Below are 19,912 nucleotides of genomic sequence, written 5' to 3'. Positions count from 1 at the left end.
TGAACGTCGCCTCCTTGGCTCTCGCTCTTACGCAGCGCTTCTGGCCGCTTACCCAACGATAGCGGGTCCCACTTTGCTTCCGACCTAGCGTTCTTTTTTTTTTGTGTGAGCTGCTTCTCTCTTCATGTAGGCGCAGGAACTCTGAAGGCCTTTTCGCGTAGGATGTCTGGCAGCGCCTATGCCGCTCTTACGTATGACAGCGTTTCGCTCTTTGGTTTCCGCATCCGCTTTCTCTTTTTTCTTTGTTTCGTCTTGGGAGTCCCATCAGCTCCCCTCATCGATCCACGGCCTGTCTCCTCTTCCCATGCTTAGCTTCGACTCCTGCAGCGCTGACACCAGATCCATATTCGATGAAGGCCGTCCATCTTTCGTCCCGGTCGATGCGTGCCGCTCTCTTATGGACGGCCACCGGTGACAAGGCGACAGAGAGAGCGAGTCTGCGCCGAAGGCTTCCAGCACATATCGGCACCACATTGTGAAAAGCCTCCTCTCACTTCCTCGGCGCGATACGGACGTCCGCAACACCGTCATGTATGGTGCCTGCACAGTCCTTCTATTGCCGGCTACCTCAGCCAAACGCCACACTTACATCTATGTGCGCTAATGGTCAGAGCTCACGTTTCGTCAAGGCCACGAAAGTTTCGCCGAGACCCCTGTGGGCAGCACGGTGCTGATGCTGTACTCGCCGGGCGGCGCGGCTAGGCAATTCTGCTACAGCAATGCGGCAGGTGTGGGTGAAAGCGTAGATCTGGAGTTCCTGCGTGTGGCGGCGTCGTACGTGTCATCGCCGCGCCAGGTGACGAGTGGGTACTACGACTTTTTTGCCAAGCACAACGCGACGTTGTGGACTGTAGACCGCGCGACTCGCTTAGCGACGCCAATGCGGCTGGACGTTGTGTACACGTTTGTGAACCCGAGGTCGCCGTCGTTCCGGCGCCACCTTGAGGCGCGGCGCGTGCCGTTTGAGCACCAGCGGTTCCGCGACTGGGAGGAACTGCGGTACTCGCTGCGGTCGCTGCGCGAGTTTGTGCTTGCGAGCGGTGCGCTTGCGCAGTACCACCACCACCATGCAGCGGACGTTCGGCGGCTGGGTGAGCTTGGGTACCAAGTGGACATGCGCGACGCTGATGCGGTGGACGGCGTCGTGCCGCTAGTGCGGCGCGTGTACCTTGTGCTGTCTGACGAGGACCAGGTTCCTGAGTGGCTCGACGCGGAGAAGTTCCCGGAGCTGCGCGTGGTGACGCATGCGGATATGTTCAGCGCTGAGGAGGCGGCACAGGTGCTGCCGACGCTGAACTCAAACGTGATCGAGTCCAGTCTGCATCGCATTCCGGGCATCTCGCGCTTCTTTCTCTACTTCAACAACGACATGCTCGTTGGTCGCCAGCTGTCGCTCTTCGACCTGCTCTGCCCTTTGTCACCGCTTTTTTACGAACGTGCAGTTGGGTGGTTTCAGTCGAGTAGTGAGCGATCACCAGATGCTTAACGAACGTCGAGTCAGACCAGGTGTGTCGCAGTTTCCCTTCGAGTCGCTGCTCCACAGTTGCAGGCAGCATGCAGAGACAAGGAGAAGCACGCCCTCCTCGGTGCATACGCAGGGCCCGGGGCCAGCTAGGGAGTCACCGACTGCGTGCTTTGGCCCGCGGGCACCGCTTCGCTAGTGAGAAGGCGCAGGGGCGCGTTGCGGGAAAAGGCATCGATCGTTTCCCCGGTGGATGATGAAGTCCAAGCGGCGCTACTCGCATGATGGTGAGGCGCTGCGTGAACGCGGCGTGGGCAGGGAGTACTACTGATGGCTGTGGCCCCTTTTTTTAGATGAGGTCGGATTCCGACTTTAGTATGCCCACTTTTCGCGGCTGGTGGGGGTTGGGGGCTGTGTACCAGAAGCTGAGTCGGGTGGGGCACTCTGCAGCAACGCTACTCTGGCCGCGTACAGCTGCGATATATATGCGGGCACTTCTCTGCTAAGGGGTATGCATTCTTTGCAGTGGTGATGATGCCTGTGAGGAATCGGCGCCTCTGAAGTACTTTGTGTGGCTTGCCGCGCTAGTTGACGTGTGCTCCAACTTGCACCAAGAGCTCGTGGTCTGGGTTACGAGCATTCTCAGCCACCTGATCGACGTTGCGCGACGCGTGTTGCAGTAGCTGTGTGGCGACGGTTCAGACATGTCGGTACTTTGTGGGCTGTGAGGCGACACATGGGACGAGCTGCTGTGTCAGCCGGTCCAAACCGTAGGGCTTCGGGATTGGTGATACATGCTGAAGCGAGCTGCCGGCATGGGCACCGGGGACCAACGAACACTACCATCTATCACACAAGCTCAACTCTACGCTGCCTGCCGAGCCGTCTCCGTTGGAGGTGAAGGAGAGGATGGCGGTCCTCCATGCAGCGCACCTTCTCTGCTAGTGGCGGCCGTTTCCGCTGCTGTGGAGCACCAACGAAGAGTATTTCACCTACGCAGGCTGCGCAGAGGCAGAGAGAGAGTCTTTGCGGCCACTCAGCATAGGGATCCATGACACTTAACCGGCCCTGTGAGAGGTACACAAGCCTGTGAGTACGAATGCAGCTGAGGCAGGGGAGGTGGAAGGATGCTGCGGAGGCTGACGCGGATCCTGGTGAGCATACTTCCAAAGGGTGGAGCGTGACACAGATAATAAGCGACTTACGCGCGATGGCATCCAGCTCACAGGGACCGAAAGAAACGGGCCTTTTCCTGACTGGCTTTTCGCTGTGGCAGCACTCTTCAGGGTCCAGCATGTGTACTCTTCCACGAATACACCGCGCCACTTTTACTCTCGGTTTCAGTACGCTTCATTTCTTTCCCTCGGAGCGGAAGGGTAGCGCCCTCTGTGCCTGCGTGGTATCCCGAGGGTGCCGCGCCCCACTCAGTGCGGGGAAGCCAAGCAGCCCCCCTGCCCCTGCGGTGTGCCGAGCCCTCCGCAGGTGGTGGCAGGGTTGAGCACCCACGTCGTGGGGATGCCGGCGCGGTGCATCTCTACGGATGCCGGCGGCCAGGCCCCGCAGTGGCGGACGCGCTTGTGCCGCCCGTATGGTGGGCGGGGTGTCGGCGTGACTCGGGCGCCTCTCACCCGGCCCGCGCGCTGCCTACTGCGGTGGGCAGGCTGAGCCGCCCCAGAGGGATGCACGGGTGGGGCCACTGGTGATGCCTGCGGGCGAGGGTTGGGTGCGGGGGCCGCGCTCAGACGACTGGCTCGGCGCATTGCTGTAGGGCGTGCCTACGGCTGCCTCGCAGAAGGCGGGGATCGCGCGCGTGCGACAGTTTGAGTGTATGTGTGTGTGGAGGGGGGAGGGGGAGCGGAACGGCGCTTGGCTCGTGTGTTTTATGGCCGTTTGTACACATAGAAAACAGAGCAGATGCCTTTTTACTTTGCCGCTGTGGAGGCCGGAGTAATGCACTGTGGAGAGCGAAATGAAGAATGGCGCACCTCATCTCTACTCGGAAGGAGGCCTCTATGCTGCTAGTGGCTGACGCCTTCTGCTTTCCTCCCTTTTACCTGACGTCCTCCCTTGCCTTATCGCGCTATGCATCTCTCTTTCCTTTCCCTTCTCTGGTTTTCCTCCTCCCTTTCATACTGTGGGGTAGCTGGGCGCGCATCCATCTCACTCTTCCTCGCCCCCATTCGTGTCACGCCTGCGCCTGTCTCACTTATAGCGCTTACCGCCCCTATTCTCCACCGCCTGGGCTCGTCTGGTGACTGCTCCGGCTTGCTCACCGTGTGGGCCTTCTTCCATATTGAGCTCTTCCTCCTATTTTTGGTACTCTCCTATTGTGACCGTCGCGCCGCTGAGGTTTTGCGTCAAAGGGAGTGGCGCATGCCCCCTGTAGTGCTTTATCTCTCTTTCTTCGTTTAGTTTCACGTCTTCACTTCTTCCCTGTCTTTTATACGCCCCTTTGCCTTCGGCGTAGATTCGTGCGTGAAAGAGCGCAACGCATGTCTGCTTCAGCTTAAGCCTCCTTTGTGGCTTTCATTAGCTTTCTCTCTCGTTCTCCTCCCTTAGTGCTCGCCCTCCGTTGACGCCGTTGCTTCCTTGCGGTCCTATCTATGTGTGCCCGTGTGCGCGCTAGGTTCTCTGCACCGTTTCATTGGGCCAGGGGGCATTGGCTCGTCGCTCAGGTTTTCATTTGTCGCTCTCTCACCTTAAGAGGAGGCGCTGACTGGGCAGTTATCGATGTGCGGCGGCGGTGAGCCTCCAATGCCCTTGGCGCCGACGGCGTCGAAAGAAGTAGCGCGAAGCCGGCAGCGATCAGGCGCGCTCATAAGTGGTCTGCTGAGTTTGCTGCTCATCCTTGCTGTAGTCTCACAGTCCCGCTCTGGAAGCCTGCCCTCCGCTCGCTCGGGAAAAGGGGATGCCGAGTACGAAAGCATGATGGAGAAAGCGTGTGGAGCACATGCTGCCCCTGGAGTTGACCCGAGTAGCTTCACCGAGACCCCTGTGGGCAGCACGGTGCTGATGCTGTACTCGCCGGGCGGCGCGGCTAGGCAATTCTGCTACAGCAATGCGGCAGGTGTGGGTGAAAGCGTAGATCTGGAGTTCCTGCGTGTGGCGGCGTCGTACGTGTCATCGCCGCGCCAGGTGACGAGTGGGTACTACGACTTTTTTGCCAAGCACAACGCGACGTTGTGGACTGTAGACCGCGCGACTCGCTTAGCGACGCCAATGCGGCTGGACGTTGTGTACACGTTTGTGAACCCGAGGTCGCCGTCGTTCCGGCGCCACCTTGAGGCGCGGCGCGTGCCGTTTGAGCACCAGCGGTTCCGCGACTGGGAGGAACTGCGGTACTCGCTGCGGTCGCTGCGCGAGTTTGTGCTTGCGAGCGGTGCGCTTGCGCAGTACCACCACCACCATGCAGCGGACGTTCGGCGGCTGGGTGAGCTTGGGTACCAAGTGGACATGCGCGACGCTGATGCGGTGGACGGCGTCGTGCCGCTAGTGCGGCGCGTGTACCTTGTGCTGTCTGACGAGGACCAGGTTCCTGAGTGGCTCGACGCGGAGAAGTTCCCGGAGCTGCGCGTGGTGACGCATGCGGATATGTTCAGCGCTGAGGAGGCGGCACAGGTGCTGCCGACGCTGAACTCAAACGTGATCGAATCCAGTCTGCATCGCATTCCGGGCATCTCGCGCTTCTTTCTCTACTTCAACAACGACATGCTCGTTGGTCGCCAGCTGTCGCTCTTCGACCTGCTCCGCCCTTTGTCTCCACCGCGACAGATCTTGGAGATGGCGAATATGCAGCAACCAACTAGGGCGCGGCTCTCGAAGAGGGCTCGGTATTCTAGAAAGGTCAGGCGTGTCGCGCTTCTATTCGAGACTATCTTTAACAGTGACGGATACGTTCCGCCCCCTTCCAGGTCATTGCTGACGCGCATAGGAGCGAGACTCGTGCCCCAGTCATGGTGCGCAAAACTGGGGAAAGCGGAAAGCGCGGGCGGGGCAGTAGACCGAGCGTTGCGGTTTTTGTGCGTGCCGGCGCGGTTTTCCAAGCCTGAGTTGAACAGTAAGAATGCTGTGAATAATTTGGCTCGCTATCAGGTGCAGGAGGAGCTACCGGGAATCGTCCCGTCTGTGGAGTACGCCCACATGCCGCGCATGATCGATCGCGAAGTTCTCCGATTGTTTTCGGAAGACCTGACAAATGGTTTCGCAGCGACTGTGAAGGAGATGCGCAGAGCGTATTTTCGCACCATGAACGACTTCTCCCCTAGCCACATGTACGAGTCTTATGCTTTGGCGATGCGCCGCGCACGCACGGCGGCCCTTTGGTGCCAAAGGGACGAGCGATGCGCTGGCTCGTTGCGACGCTTGCATCCTCTCACGACGCGCAAGTGGCGTCAGAGACGCAATACATCCTGCCCTGGCCACCCGCTCGAGGGAGTCAGCCAAGCAGTACGGCTTCAGCACAGCGATTTGCTTGCCCGCTGGAACTCGTATGAGAAAAGGTGGCTGCGCACTACGCGCACTGGTTCGACCTCGGTGACGGAGAGGGCACGTAATGGCCTGCCGGGCGGAAATGCTAGTGTACAGATCACAGCTGCCTCTGTCTCAGCGCCGTTGCCGAGGCGGCGCTACACTCCCTCTCGCGCGGTGCGCACGCTCTTGTCCGAGGCAACCGCTAGTGCACCCCACACGCTCAGCTACCAAATGATTAGTGGTTGCCAGAATCGCGGCCCTGTGGATGAGGCACGGTTGCTGTCATTGGTGCTGGATGTGCATCACCACGTCTCCCTGACTGACGAAACTTTTACTTTCCTCATTGTGGAGGACTTTCAGCGTCTTGCCATCATGCTTTCTCGCCTGGAGCGACTCGTTGGCAGTGGGGCAGCTGGGTCTACAAGGACCGATCGGCGTTCGTCGACACTGCCGCTGTTCCTTACCGTAAACGACGACCTCGAGGGCGAGAATGTGTATGCGCAGATGGGCAATAGCTCTCTCGCTGGGTGGAACAAGTCTTACCTCACCCAGACAGCTTTTCACCGACTGCTGTGGCTCTGCTCTTACATGGCACCTCCAGCACCTTGGGAGCGCTGGTCGGCTCCCGCGTAGTTCCTCTGAATGTAAGCCCTTGTCAGTCTCGTCGTGTTATGTTGCGACGGTATGGGTAGGATACTCGGTGAGGAGCAGATGTAGCCCGTGGGGGTGCCTCCCTTCTTCCCGCTGTCGCCCTGCTGTGTGTAGAAATATGACGAGGGGTTGCTTGAGGCGTTGATGTCGTCGAGGGGGTCGGGAAGATGCCTCCCCACACCTCATGCAGATGCGCCGCCGTTTTTGCAGTCATATGTGTGCATGCAAAGTGAGGCGTTTCCACTCCCCTCCCCGCCCTATTGATCTGTCCGTGCCAAAAGAGCTTCACCCTGTACTGTGCCCACTTCAGCCTTTTTTGTCCCTTTCGTGCGGGAGTGCTCCATAACCGATGAGTTATCACTGAAACTCGAACGGTGTTCTCTGAAATGTACATCAGCAGACTTTGATATTCAGAGGCCCCTTTTCCCTTTTCCCCTTCCCCCAACACACACACACACACACAAACAGAAACTTCATGAAGAAGGAAGCGGCTCGCACCTTCCATGCTATGCCCTCTCTCCTTTTTCACCTTTTTTTTTCGATATCCCTCTCTATCTTTCATAGAGCTTTTGGGTGCGAATCTCACTTAATTTCTGGCGTCTCAGTAATGTTGTCTCATCAAGTTATCTCTGCGTGTGTACGTGCTTTTCTGTGTAGAGAAGTGCACACAAACACACGCAGACTTCTCTCTTTCGCCCTCGCCCTTTCATGGTGCGTTTCTTGTGTTTCTTTGTCTCCTGTCCGTAACCTCTTCATATTTTCCTTTTTTTATGTTTATCTTTACGCGGTTCCCCGTGATAATTCGGCGACCTAAAAGAAGCACACATTTTACTCTTCCTGCTTCCTGTATACTCAGTCTCTGTTCTGTGTTTTCGGATCGACCAAAGTATTCGCCGTTCCGCTCCCCCTCCCCCCCTCCACACACACATACACTCAGACTGTCGCACGCGCGCGATCCCCGCCTTCTGCGAGGCAGCCGTAGGCACGCCCTACAGCAATGCGCCGAGCCAGTCGTCTGAGCGCGGCCCCCGCACCCAACCCTCGCCCGCAGGCATCACCAGTGGCCCCACCCGTGCATCCCTCTGGGGCGGCTCAGCCTGCCCACCGCAGTAGGCAGCGCGCGGGCCGGGTGAGAGGCGCCCGAGTCACGCCGACACCCCGCCCACCATACGGGCGGCACAAGCGCGTCCGCCACTGCGGGGCCTGGCCGCCGGCATCCGTAGAGATGCACCGCGCCGGCATCCCCACGACGTGGGTGCTCAACCCTGCCACCACCTGCGGAGGGCTCGGCACACCGCAGGGGCAGGGGGGCTGCTTGGCTTCCCCGCACTGAGTGGGGCGCGGCACCCTCGGGATACCACGCAGGCACAGAGGGCGCTACCCTTCCGCTCCCAGGGCGCAACCACAGGGGGGACGAGAAGACGTATTGTCTTGAATTCCCTATCAACTCACTGCAAATACAGCTTCGCGGGTGTGCGTATGTCAAAGGCTTGCACGATCGCTTCTCGTGACGTGTTGGCCTCATTCACGCCATCTTCCGGCCACCTTTAGCGGCACCCGGCGCACGTCTTCGCTTTCTCACCGGTCCCCTCTCCTCCTCCACTCCATGCGCCTCCTTTTCCTCATTCCTCGCGCCCGCCCCCTTCCCCCTGCCGCGAAACGCACAGGCACCATGGGAGGGTGCTGCTAGGCAATCATCTACAGAGCCTGCCCGCAGAAGAGAAGTATTCTGGGTGCGCACACTGAGGGACTTGCTCACAGCGTGTAGGCCGTGATCGAAGCGTCTTCTTCGCTGGATGACGCGATCGATATACCTTTGGCGACGAGTGCCGGCCCTAAAGCTTTGCTTTTCGCGATGCTGTTTCAATTCTCAGATGTGTGGCAGGTCGCCCGCGTGGGAGCGTCGCGTGCGTGCACAGCAAGCGGTTTACCAGAAAAACTGCGTGTGGGTAGCGAATCATGACGCGCAGTTCTCTGGCCCAATCTCGGTTTGTGGCGTCTCAGCTGCGCCAGCTTTTGAGCAATAGCGGACGGCCGCGCGTCGGCAACAGAAGGAGTTGGGCGTTCTCAAGAAGTAGCTTAGTGAGGCGTGCGCGTCGCGCGGCGGTGCGGCGGTGGCGGTCGCAATACGGCTCCTTTTGTGGGCCGAGTACACTTCGACTTGGAGGAGCGGCGCCCTGGTACCACAGTGAAGCCCGTTTTTCATTCCGCCAGTGCCTCTGCCCCAAGCGGCGTGCGATCTGCCGAGGACCGTCTACGGCAGTGGAACGACGACTGTGTGCTCGCCTCCACCGATCGTGAAGCGGGTGCTCGATTGCTGGTGCTGCTCTAGCAAGCAGCTGGGCGACCTGTCCTCGCTGCACGATCATACGAGTCGGTCTTGCGCGACACAGAGCAGTGCCGATGGAGCTGAAGCAAAAGGGCCATGGCTACCAGCACAATGTCAGGAAGTGGTTTAGTGCCAAAGGCGGCACATCAGCAGCTCGTGCTCGCGAGAATTGCGCTTCCTGTGGTGAGACTGCAAACGACGTCTCCTATCGGTAACTCGGCGTGAAGCAGCTTTCAAGCGCTTTTCTTGCGCTGCCAGCCCATCTCCACGTAGCTCCCTCGGACCGAGGTCGGGCGAGAGCTGCCGGGCGGCCTTTTTAACGAGCTGAAGTCAGCCGCATGTGGTGGTGTCTCTGATGAGGCTACAGCCAAGCTTCAAAGATATCGTCGAGCCGCTGCTGCGAAGCGGTGCGCCCAGCCGCAAGCACCAACGGCTGATAAAGCTTCGTTTGCCACCAAGGTTTCGTCACTGTCCACTGCACATGCATATAGCTTGCATGGCCAACTCTGCGCGCTGGAGAAGCGGCTCGTCTCGGCGCGCCAGCTTAACGACTTCTTTTGCCTATCACCCAACCTTGTCGATTCAGGGGTGGGAACTCCGTCACCCCCTCCAGACGCAGAGAGAGAGGAGGACGGCAACAGAGGAGGTGGTCTATTGTGATTAGTCGCGAGCACCCGGCACGGCTTCGCGTAGCAGAAGCATGTTGGTGGCGGGTGCTCATGAGAGTCGCGATGCGGTCGTCCCGCGTTGGCCACGTGCAGCCGCGCCACACACAAAGGCGCTCCGATCTGTGCGCTGCATGGAAGGAACCCGCTACTCGCACGCACACGACCGGGAGCGGACAGCACAGCTCGCATTTCTGCGACTGATGCGTGACGAGCTAAGGCCGACCTTTCCTTCCCTCCTGCCCCGCGGAAGGGGCGGAGAGGGCAACTAGATCGCAGGACGTCTGGCCGACTGCACCCGCCTCACTCTCAGGCGCGCTCTTCACGTCAGCGCACTCTTGTTCGCTCTTGCGCCATGATGGTCGTCTTCCACTACTGGGGCTCCTAGTTCCTGCTACGCGCATGCGAGTGCATGCACAACCAACATGACACAGCTTCAAGAGCATGTGCACAGATACGTACAATATGAACATCACAGGCACGGCTGAGCCACTTAGGGCAAGGGGTGGGGAAGGCACCGCCTGTGCCCTTCTCTACGCCCCGTGTGGCATTGGATGGCACACAGCCGCCCTCATTGCAGAGCCTTTTTTTTGCATTTGTGTCTGGTGCATTGCTGTTGTTTTAGCTCTTTTCCTGCAGGGGACCCTGCTTGCTCGTGGCAGGGCCGTTTTCTTAAGCCCCCCCACACGCTCCCTTTGTTTGTGCGTGTTGCAGGTCTTCGTGCCGCATTCTTCAGTTCGTGTACGCAATTCACGGAGAGGCAGCGGCGTGTACTTCTGTGTATGCCAGTGGACCCCTCGGCCCTCCTTTTCTCCGTCAAAGGGTCATTTGTGTGCGGGCGCGTTTGCTTGTTGCCATTCCCCTCTCTCACCATCGCGCTGGGGCTCGGCTTCATCAGTGTAACGTTTCACGCGCTATGCTCAACGAAACGGCCGCACGGCCCATCGATTGACAGGCATACGGATGCTGTGAGTGGGCGTGCGTGATTCGTGGGGGTTGGGGGGGCAGAGGAGGAGAGGTCAACATGAGAAGGCAAGGGCGAGAGGGAGGAATGCGCAATGCCGTACAGAGAGCTCCTCATCTCTTCTCTCTGGCCGAGAGAAGGCGAATCCCAACGTCGTACATTCGTCGTGCCGTTTTATCGGCCGGCTCCCCTCTTGCCAGCAACAGCGCCTTGTTTAGTATCATTTCGTCCTGTCATTTGCGTGGGGGTGCGACGCAGCAGTGCCGACCAAAGGGGTCGCGCCGCCCTCCTATTACTCGTCTTCGTATGCGCCCACTCCTTTTTCCTCTTTGCTCGATTGTTCCCCCCTTTTTCCCATACACTTTCGTGACCAGCGAGCGCGTTCCGACTCTCTTTCCCCCTCTCCCCCTCGTATCCTCTCCTCTTCCCCTCCTCGCCAGCACTCACGGTGCATTTCCTCTAAAAAAATGCTGTGCGCTTCTCTTGTCGCTTGCCGCGAAGGCACGGCGGACTGCGGCTCAATTCTTTCTTTGGCCCCCTCCCCCCTCCCCTTCCCATACTCACGCCCTCACTCTCGCCAAATATGCGCACCTGCGCTTTTGCCAATATGACGGCTCTCTCTGTGCATCCAACGCAGAGTCTCTCTCTCTCTTTCGCCCGCTATTAGGCGCTCACTCTCATGCAACGGCCCAGGTAGCTGTGGGAAAACGAAAACTGAATCCGCCTCTCGTTGGGCGGAGGGCGTGGCAGCGATGCATGTGGCGGCGACAGCCGACTTTCTGCTCGCCTTTTCCCCTCATCGCGCCCCTGCACCTTTTGGTGTCTTCCCCTTTCTTCCCACGTGCTTGGACCCGCAATCCTGTGCGAGTCTGTCGCTCACTCTCTTTGTTGAGCTGGGCAGCTCATTCCTGTGGGCTACGCATTCTGGTGTGCCCGGCAAAAGGAAGCCGAGAAGGACGAGGGATGCGCGCTGCTGCACCCGCGCTACGCGTCTCTGCATGCACACCGTCGATGATGTCGACTTCTCTTTCACTCTCTTCTTCCCCCTGCTCCCTCTCGAAACGGGCCGGCTCTTTCTTTGTTGTTGTGGTGGTGGCGGTCTGCATTTCCCCGCATTTGGTGTGCAGGGGACTCACGCGTGCGTGCAGGTGTGTGTGTGTGTATGTCCGTGCGGGGGGTTCGCGCCCACCATACCGCTCCATCTTTTTTTTTTGCTTGGCGGCACACTTACTCTGGGTATCAGCCCTGCACACAAGCATACCGCGCTTTAACGCGTGGGCCGAGCTGCTGTCCATTTCCTCTTCTTCGTTTCCTCTCTTCTCTGTCCCCCCCTCCTCCCCTCCTCTGCCCACACACACCCTCTTGGATAGGGACGGACATAGACCTGCAGACGATCCTTCCTTTCCCCTGTCTTTCTCGTTACGTGCCCCGCTCCCCCTTTTTTTCGTTTCGACTGACTGACACAACGTCTTCTTTCCACCGGTCGGAGTGCTGCCGCACTGCTCATCTCGTCTAATTCTTTTCTCTCCTTTACATGCATGTTTATATGTGTGTATGTGTGTATTCCCGTGCTGTACTTGAGAAGGTTTTTGTCTCTCCTTTAGTTCCCACGTCCCTGGCAGCGAGCAATGCTATCTCAAAGCACCGCGACCCCCTTCAAGGGTGAGATCTCGGATAGGGAGACCCTTCACGATGTGATGCGCTACATACCGTACAACCGGCGCACATTGACATCGATGCGATGCGTCTCGCGATCGTTTCGCAGCGCTGTGCAGAGTTCGCAGAGCCCATGGGCTGCGCACAAGGAAATCATGGTCTCCCGCTACGGCCAGTGCATCATTTTCAACGCCCAAGAAGACGAAAAAGGGCATAGCAACTTCTCCCTCTACTCCATCTCTTCTATTGGCCGCAAGTTCCGCACCCACAGCGCCAAGCTGCTGGGCCGCTATCACGCCCTGGTCGCCAATGGGCTGTCGCGCCTCGTGCTGCACCACGCTCCGGTCGAGAACTCTTTCTTCGAGCCGCTTGGTGCGTTGACAAACTTGAAGGACCTGGAGCTGGTGTCCTGCCGTGGCGTCACGTCCGTCGGGGACGCCAGTCGCATCAAAAGCCTCGAGTCCCTCACGATTGTTTTCTGCCCTGTGGAGCCGGATGGGGTCTCGGGGCTGCGGCTCTCGAACCTCAAGAAGTTGACGCTGAGGTCCTGCAGCAAGCTCTCCAATCTGAACGCGGTTCACTCCGAGACGTGCGCCTCCCTGGTGGACGTGCACGTCGAAAATTGCGGCGTGTACGATGACACGTCGTCTGTCTTCTTTTCCAACCTCAGCGCCAACCTGCGCACTCTCAATCTCACCGCTACCTTCATTGACAATGCCCTTACACAAATGCCTACAGCGGCGCTGGAATCACTGACGTCGCTGCTCATGACCGAGACGCCGTTCCACTCGATGACGTTGAACTCGCTGAAGATGTCGTTGGCAAAGAGGCTGGAGCTTTTGTCGCTAGACGGCTGTGAAGAAATTGCCGACCTATCCGCGCTCGGAAGCCTGGAGAGGCTCCGATTCCTTGATGTGTCGCGGCTGAGCGTGCTGCAGGACATCGAGTGCGTCGCGCAGTGCACTCAGCTTGAGGTGTTCCGCTGCGCCTCGACGGACCTCAACAGCATTACATTCCTCAAAGACCTGAAGCGCCTGCGCGTGCTCGATGCATCGAGCACGGCACTTACGGACTACACCTTGATCCACCTTGAGGAGTCGCCAGAGCTGGACACGGTGGTGCTCACTGGGTGCCTGTATATCTCTAGTATCAATGCCTTCCATCAATGCCCGAAAATACGTCGCATCCTTAGTGGGCGCACGGCTGTCACCAACGAGGGTGTGGAAATGCTGACAGAGTGCGCCACACTGGAGGAGCTTGACCTAAAGATGACCAATGTTACCGACGTGAATCGGCTTGCCGACTGCCCGTCTCTCAAGGTAATCAACGTGTGCGGGTCCATCATGATGCAGGACGCGATTCAGCGACTACTAGATAAGCCGTCCGTAGAGGTCATCTGCGACTCCTTCGAGGAAGGCGACTACATGGACTGTTAGTGGGCGTGTATATCTGTGTGGTATGCGTACTCGTCTGCATGCGTGCACAGGTCTTTGCTACTGTTGTATCGCTTTCACTTACATGATTGCCTGTCGCTGTGTGTCTCTGTGTGTGTGTGGGTGTGTGTATCTTTGTTGTGGTGTCCCTGACGGCGCCGTGGAGGGTGGAAAGAGTGAGATGTGCTTGGGGGTAAATGGCGAGTGCGCGTGTGCGCAAAGGGATGATGGACGGCATCATCTCTTTTTTTTTCAACGTTCGCTTCCTCTGCTGTACCCTTTTTTCTGTGTCTCTATCCCTCTCACGGCTTCGCTTCCTCTTCTTTTGGCGCTCCCACCTCTTCTCGGTGCTCTCCCTCCCCCTCCCCCTCGGCATTGTCGTCACTGCTCGAACAGGCGAGCGCGGGCCTGGGGGGAGGAGAGTGGGGGGAGGGTCGGGGCGTGGAAAGGGTGTAAGCCATGGCTGGCGGGACAGAGGGAAGCGCAAAAGCGTAGCGGGTGAGGAAAACAAACAAACAGTTGCGCACCTCATGCCAGCCACTGTAAATGGAAACTGACGTCTTTGCCCTTTTCTTCTTTCTCTCTCGTTTTGAGGGTTCTTAAACGACCAACATCGACATACCACATCGCCCCCCTCCCCATCACCTCATCGCCTCCCTTCTCTTGCCCCTACCCACACGTCACTACACACGCAGGCGAACGCTTTTGCTAAGACGTTTCCCGCTGCTCCTTCGTGGCTATTTTCTCTGGTGCATCTCCGTCTCCGTGTTTATATCGTCATTTTCTCTCGCTCTTTAAGCTTCAGCTTTTCTGCCTGCCTTTGTCTGTCTCTGTCTCTGTCTCTCTGTGTGCGTTTACCTGTGCTTCTTTGGGTAAGATGGACGTTTCCTTGCTGCTGCGTCTGTTGTTTCTTGTGCCACTCTTAGATGTGTGGCCGTGTTAGAATCTCTTTGAGCGTCCCCTTTTGTGGAGTGCTTCCGCCATCAGGTGCCCTTCTCATGTGTGGCGTTCCCTTATGTGTGAGTCCCCCCTCCCCCCAACAACATAAAGACACCAGCGGGCTTGGAAACAGATGAAGAAGAGAAACAAAAACGGCGTGAGGTGACTTGCAGGGGAGGGGTCTCGCTTTCTCTCTCTCCCTCTGGTCAGAGGCAGGGCCGCGAGTATGTAGCTGTGTGCGCCTCCCGTCTAGCGAATGCAGATGTTGTGCACCTCTCTTCTTTCACACCGCTGCACAGGACTCTTTAAGCGAATCCACAGGAGCGCGCGAGGGAGTGGTGGTGCGTGAAGAGGATGGAGGGAGGGAAGGAGGGGGGCAGAGTCTTCCGCTGCACATACGCGTGCTTGAGCACCACTAGCGGGAACTGCACTCGCAAGCTTTCACTGACTCACTCTCTGTCCCCACACTGAAACGCATTCGCTCTACCTGTGCGCCTTTGCCACACACACACACAAACACAAGCACAACAACGCTAATAGCAGGGACAGGAAACGAGTAGGAGAGGGTATGCAGGAATACAAAGCGCACTGAGAGCTCCTCATCCCTTATGTTTCCCCCTCCCTTCCTCCCCCCGCTCTCTCTCTCTGCAGCATACAAACCCGCGTAAGAACGAATCCGTGCCCACGTAGAGCGGGAGAGAGGGTGCTGCTGGATCGCGTGAGCGCTCTGCCTTGCCCCTCCCCCGCCCTCTTTGTATGTCGTGCTACCCGCCCTTTAGGCAATTAACGCCTCATGTCCTCAACAGAGCTGTGCAATTCGAATAGCAGAGTTGGTGAGGGTTTAGCGTCAGTTCGGCGAGCGCCTTTATGCGAGCCGTTCGCGCAGGCGCCCGCCATGACCTCGACGCCACAGAGCGAGAACGCCTCCGCAGAGCACCTCGGCTGGGCATCGCTCATCAAAGAGCAGCATCGACACCTTCAGACGGTCGTGCAGTCTGGTGTTAGTAGCACTGGTAGCGCAGTGGGTGCCATGAGCGCTTCCTCTTCTCTTAGTGCCGCTGCATCGTCACCATCGTACCAGGAGGAGTTGGAGGCGTGGCGGCGCACGCTGACAGGTGAGGCGGCAGCGCAGCGGCTCGCCGCTTATGCTGAGGCGATGCATCATCTTGCGACGCTGTACTGGAATCCGCTATCGGCATCTTTGGAGGGGCACGGCATCGGAGCAGATGGCAGTGGCAGTGCGCGCGGTGAGCCTGCGGCGCACGGCGGCGGTGCGCGCTACGCAGCAGCATCTGAGTCCACCGCACCTCGTTCTTGCCAGAAGCGCCCCCGAAGTAGGGACAAGGTGGAAGGTGCGCAAGGGCCGTCTTCTGTGCTGAAGGACAGGGCACTTACATCCGGAGAAGCTGCGACGATAACGGCAGACAGTTCGCGCCACTACAGCGACCGGCTCAGCTACTGCCTGGAGAGCATCGCTGCCTACTACCTCGGCAAGGAAGAGACGGAAGAGGGCGTGGAGGTCACCAAAGTCCGCGCATCTGACGCCACTGATCGCCTGCCTTCAGTAGATTCGCAGGCGTCCTCTCTCCCTTGCTTCAGGGTGCGCGTCGAGCAGACGCGCTTCCGTCAGCTACCTGGTGTTTTCACGCGAGTGGTGAAGCCGCTTCGCAGGCTCTTCTTTCGTCGGCATGGTCGCATGGCAACGGAAGCGGAGGTCGGCCGGCTAATCAGCGCGTGCACCGCACCCCAGCGGGGCAGCTGCGACGCTGCGCCAAAGAAGCCGAGCGCTGGAGGCTCCGCTCGCTTGTCCTCGAGCGCCGACTCAAATGGAGCACCGACAACGAATGTTTGTGCCGTGCGGGAGCTCATTGACACGGATGCGGACGCGCGTGCGATTGTGGAGGAGTCGGTGTGGCGGCGAGGAGAGCACACAGCGTGGGCTACGGCGCTGCGCTACACGCGAGACGCTCCCTACACGACGCCCACGTCGACGCCTGCGCCCTTGTGGGTGCTGGACGTGGGCGCATGCTACGGCCCCTTTTTCGGCAAGTTCTTGATCCGTCCGGCGCCCCTAGCACCTGTGCCCCTACGCGTAACGTCTATAGATCTTGCGCCGTATGACGGAGTCGCAGGCTGCGACAGTGGTGCTGACGACGCCCCTGCACCGCGTGTCTGGCGAGCGGACTGGCTTCACATGGATTTTTTCGCCGACGAATCGCAGGCAGGCGAGGCGGTGCGTGCGAGCAGTACCGCCGCTGCCGTCGGCATAGCGGAGGAAGGCCGCGTTCGTTATCAGTGGCGTAACGCAATCAGTAGTCTCACTGGTTGTAGCGGAAACTCCGTTGCGTCCCCCTGCGACTCACATGACGCCAGCGCGGGCGGTGCGGCGCAAAAGTCGCTGGAAGCAACGGCGGTGCGACTGGAGAGCTTCGACGCTGTTTTTTTCTGTCTTCTCCTGTCGTACATGCCCACCCCACGGCTGCGCTTCTTGGCATGCATTCATGCCTTCCTGGCCCTGAGGGAGGGCGGGGTGCTCGTGATTGTCAGCACGCGCACGCAGGGGCCGCGCCGTCGCAACTGGATGAACGAGTGGATGACGTGCTTGGCCTCGATCGGGTTTCAGCGCGTGCAGCAGAGCATTCAAGAGAAGCTTGTCGGCATGTCCTTTGCGAAAGTATCGCCCTCTGCGGAGGTGCGGCGGAGTTTAGCCACGGCGGAGGGGCGTGCTGCGTGGATCGAGTCCCTCATGTCATCCTCGGCGGCTCTGGAAGGACTGCGTATCACTGCAGATGACGCAAATAGCCGCGCTGATATCTAAGGGAGGCGGGTGGGTGGGTGGAAAGAGAGACAGGCAGACATCACGAAGGGTGTGATTGTGTAGTCAAGTGACACCGTGCCGTACTCTCGTCGCCTTATGCGCATGTAGCGGCAGGAGGGGGTGCGACGCACGTGCGCATCTCTTCAGACTCGCCCACAAAGGAGCTCCTGCCTTCAGCAGGCATGGCGCTTCTCTGCTTCGCTTTGCCTCCAGGAGGGCCTCTACAGCACTTTGTGGGGCCAACATCGTGGAGGGGGCGCGGCGCGGGGCACCACATGACTCAGCTTATTGTCTGTTTCATGGCAAAGGAGAGGGCGCCGTCTTTCGCTACTCGTCGCGTTGCACATGTGTGCGCGCGTCCAGCACGCGTCGTCGTCACTCGCTCAAATCAAGCACAGAATCACTTACGCGCAACTCCTTTATTCGCATTCAGCCGCTGGGGTCCTGTTCTCATGTCCACTGAGTCGGTGAACTACCAGACTTCTCGCGACTGCTTCCGTCACGAGGTGTAAAGAGGGGAGAGAGACTACTAGTGCTCCTCAGCGCCCTCTTCTGCTGAAGGCAAACCTTAGTGCTGCCCCCCTTCCCCCGATCCTTTCAGCCAGCATACATGCAGAAGCCTTCAATGTACGCCACTGGCACACATCCTTCTCTCTCTTCGCCTCTTTGCGCTCGTGGGACGCGCACGCACATTGCCGTCTCGAGAAACTCCTTTCACTCATGCACTGGCATCGTCGTGCGGACGCAAACACGCACACGCGCGCAAGCGCACAGTCAAGTGCGTCCGATGCGCGTATTCATGTGTGCGCACGGGCGCTTCAGGCCCTGTATATGTAGTCACATGTAGGCGTGCAGTGCATCATGCTTCTCTCTTCCCCCCTTCCCCCTTCTCTCTCTGTACGTGTATTGGTGCGCACGCGCATACAGAAGGGGGGAGGCGCACTTCAGGCCCTAGCCCATCGCCCCTTCGCGTCTTGCATGGTTTGATGGCTGAGCCCCCTCCCCTTCACCGCAGCTGTATCCGCCTTCTCATGAACGTCTCTGTCAGATCGCGCTCCCCTCCCCTCGCTTGTATGCGCGCGAGGGTATTCCGCCACCGCAACGTCGTGCGGCTTCGAAGCCCTCATTGCTGTGAGCTCTCTCTCTTCCCAGCCCCTTTCCTCTCTTCTCACCCCTCTGTTCAAGTTCGCTTAGGACGTTCCCTCCCGTCCAAGAGGAGCGCAGCACATCCCGTGCACCGAGGTACTTCTCCATCCGCTAGCAAGCGGTGCTTCGCTAACCCGTGCGTGCGAATGCGCATTGCTCCTCTGCGGTTCAACTTCCCTGCAACCTCCCCCCCCACGCTCTGACGCTCGCTGGCGAACGGAGGCACGGCTGGAGGGGTCGGCGGAGGGCTGGAGGGGGTGCTTCTTGCCTTTCAGTCCGTTCCGTCTCTGTCCTGAAGGCGTCCGTCCTCTCTTGTTTGTGTGTGCGTGTGTGTGCGTCTGCGCTGCGCTTCGAGGGCCAACTCAGGGAAAAGGAACCGCCCTTGAAGGTGCGTGAAGAGGAGCTCCCCTCGCATAACCGAAGGCCAAGTGAAATACCCCCCCCCAACACCCACACCCACATATATATATGTGTGTATGTGTGCACATTTATATCATCTATCATGTATATATATATATGTATGCAGACGCATACAACCGCAGCGCATCCTCCCCTCCACATCCTTCTGTGCGCGCTGCGGTCGAGTCCGGGTCGTCTAGAATGGACTGTGAAGGAAGGGTAGTAAACAAAACATGAAGTAGAGGCGCATAGAGGCAGAGGGGATTCCTGCGCGCTGGAAAAGAAAACGTCAGCGGCTCTTGCTGGGCTACAGAGGACCCCTTTTTTCTCTTTGCGTCCTCCTCGGCTCTTCTTTCTCGCCGCGATCGAGTTTACCTCTTCCCCACCCCCTCTCTCTGCCTCTTTTTTTGTTTTGGTGTGCTCATGCAGATCATCTCTCTCCATCTTGTTGGATCACCCTAAACGCTCCTTGCCACGCTAAGGGTAACCGGGCTCGACAGCTTCGCGGAACGCCCGCTTCCATAAAGGAAGCGCTCGTCCTCTTCTCTTCCCCCCTCCTCTCCCTCCCTCTTACTCTTATGCGTTTCTGCGCGGTCAAGAGTGCGTGTCTTTCTGAATCAGAGAAGGAAGAGCGAGCGAGCAAAGGACAGGCAGAGAATGAGAAGGGGGAGGGGGAGAGGGGGGGGAGACGGCCGAAGAAATCGAAAGTGAAGGGGAACGCGCACGAAAGCGGAGCGGCTCTCTCCCTCTTTCCTTTTTTCATGTGCTGGAGGGGCCTTCTCATATGGTTTCCTGCGTCGAAGAAGGCCTGCCAACGTTTTGTTTGCGTATGCGCTTCTCTCTGTCTCACTGCGTGAGCGGTGTGCTGCTGTTCTTGTGCTCCTGCGTACGGGCGAGTGTAGAAGTAGGTGTGCAGCTGTGAATGGGCCTGTGCTTTTGTGCGCATGTGTGTGGGTATGCGTCTACGCAGTCTGCGCACG

At 58.7% G+C, this 19,912-nt stretch overlaps 4 protein-coding genes across 4 annotated transcripts; all 4 read left to right on the top strand.

The window, feature by feature from the left end:
• Nucleotides 1–673: 673 nt before the first annotated feature.
• LSCM1_06123 (uncharacterized protein) lies at nt 674–1,486 on the top strand (the record flags this gene model as incomplete). Its single annotated transcript, XM_067323555.1, has 1 exon — nt 674–1,486. One exon carries the CDS (start codon nt 674–676, stop codon nt 1,484–1,486), a length of 813 nt encoding a protein of 270 aa, XP_067178660.1.
• A 2,706-nt stretch (nt 1,487–4,192) lies between these two features.
• Nucleotides 4,193–6,565, top strand: LSCM1_06122 (uncharacterized protein; the record flags this gene model as incomplete). Its single annotated transcript, XM_067323554.1, has 1 exon — nt 4,193–6,565. One exon carries the CDS (start codon nt 4,193–4,195, stop codon nt 6,563–6,565), a length of 2,373 nt encoding a protein of 790 aa, XP_067178659.1.
• A 5,604-nt stretch (nt 6,566–12,169) lies between these two features.
• On the top strand, nt 12,170–13,633 carry LSCM1_06121 (uncharacterized protein; the record flags this gene model as incomplete). Its single annotated transcript, XM_067323553.1, has 1 exon — nt 12,170–13,633. One exon carries the CDS (start codon nt 12,170–12,172, stop codon nt 13,631–13,633), a length of 1,464 nt encoding a protein of 487 aa, XP_067178658.1.
• A 1,729-nt stretch (nt 13,634–15,362) lies between these two features.
• LSCM1_06120 (uncharacterized protein) lies at nt 15,363–17,387 on the top strand (the record flags this gene model as incomplete). Its single annotated transcript, XM_067323552.1, has 1 exon — nt 15,363–17,387. The coding sequence occupies one exon, from the start codon at nt 15,363–15,365 to the stop codon at nt 17,385–17,387; it is 2,025 nt and encodes a 674-aa protein (XP_067178657.1).
• Nucleotides 17,388–19,912: the final 2,525 nt, after the last annotated feature.

This window comes from Leishmania martiniquensis, chromosome 23 (genome assembly GCF_017916325.1).
Source record: "Leishmania martiniquensis isolate LSCM1 chromosome 23, whole genome shotgun sequence".
Taxonomy (NCBI): domain Eukaryota; phylum Euglenozoa; class Kinetoplastea; order Trypanosomatida; family Trypanosomatidae; genus Leishmania; species Leishmania martiniquensis.
The sequence above is the reverse complement of the archived record's forward strand: the minus strand, read 5'-3'. Positions and strand labels throughout refer to the sequence as shown.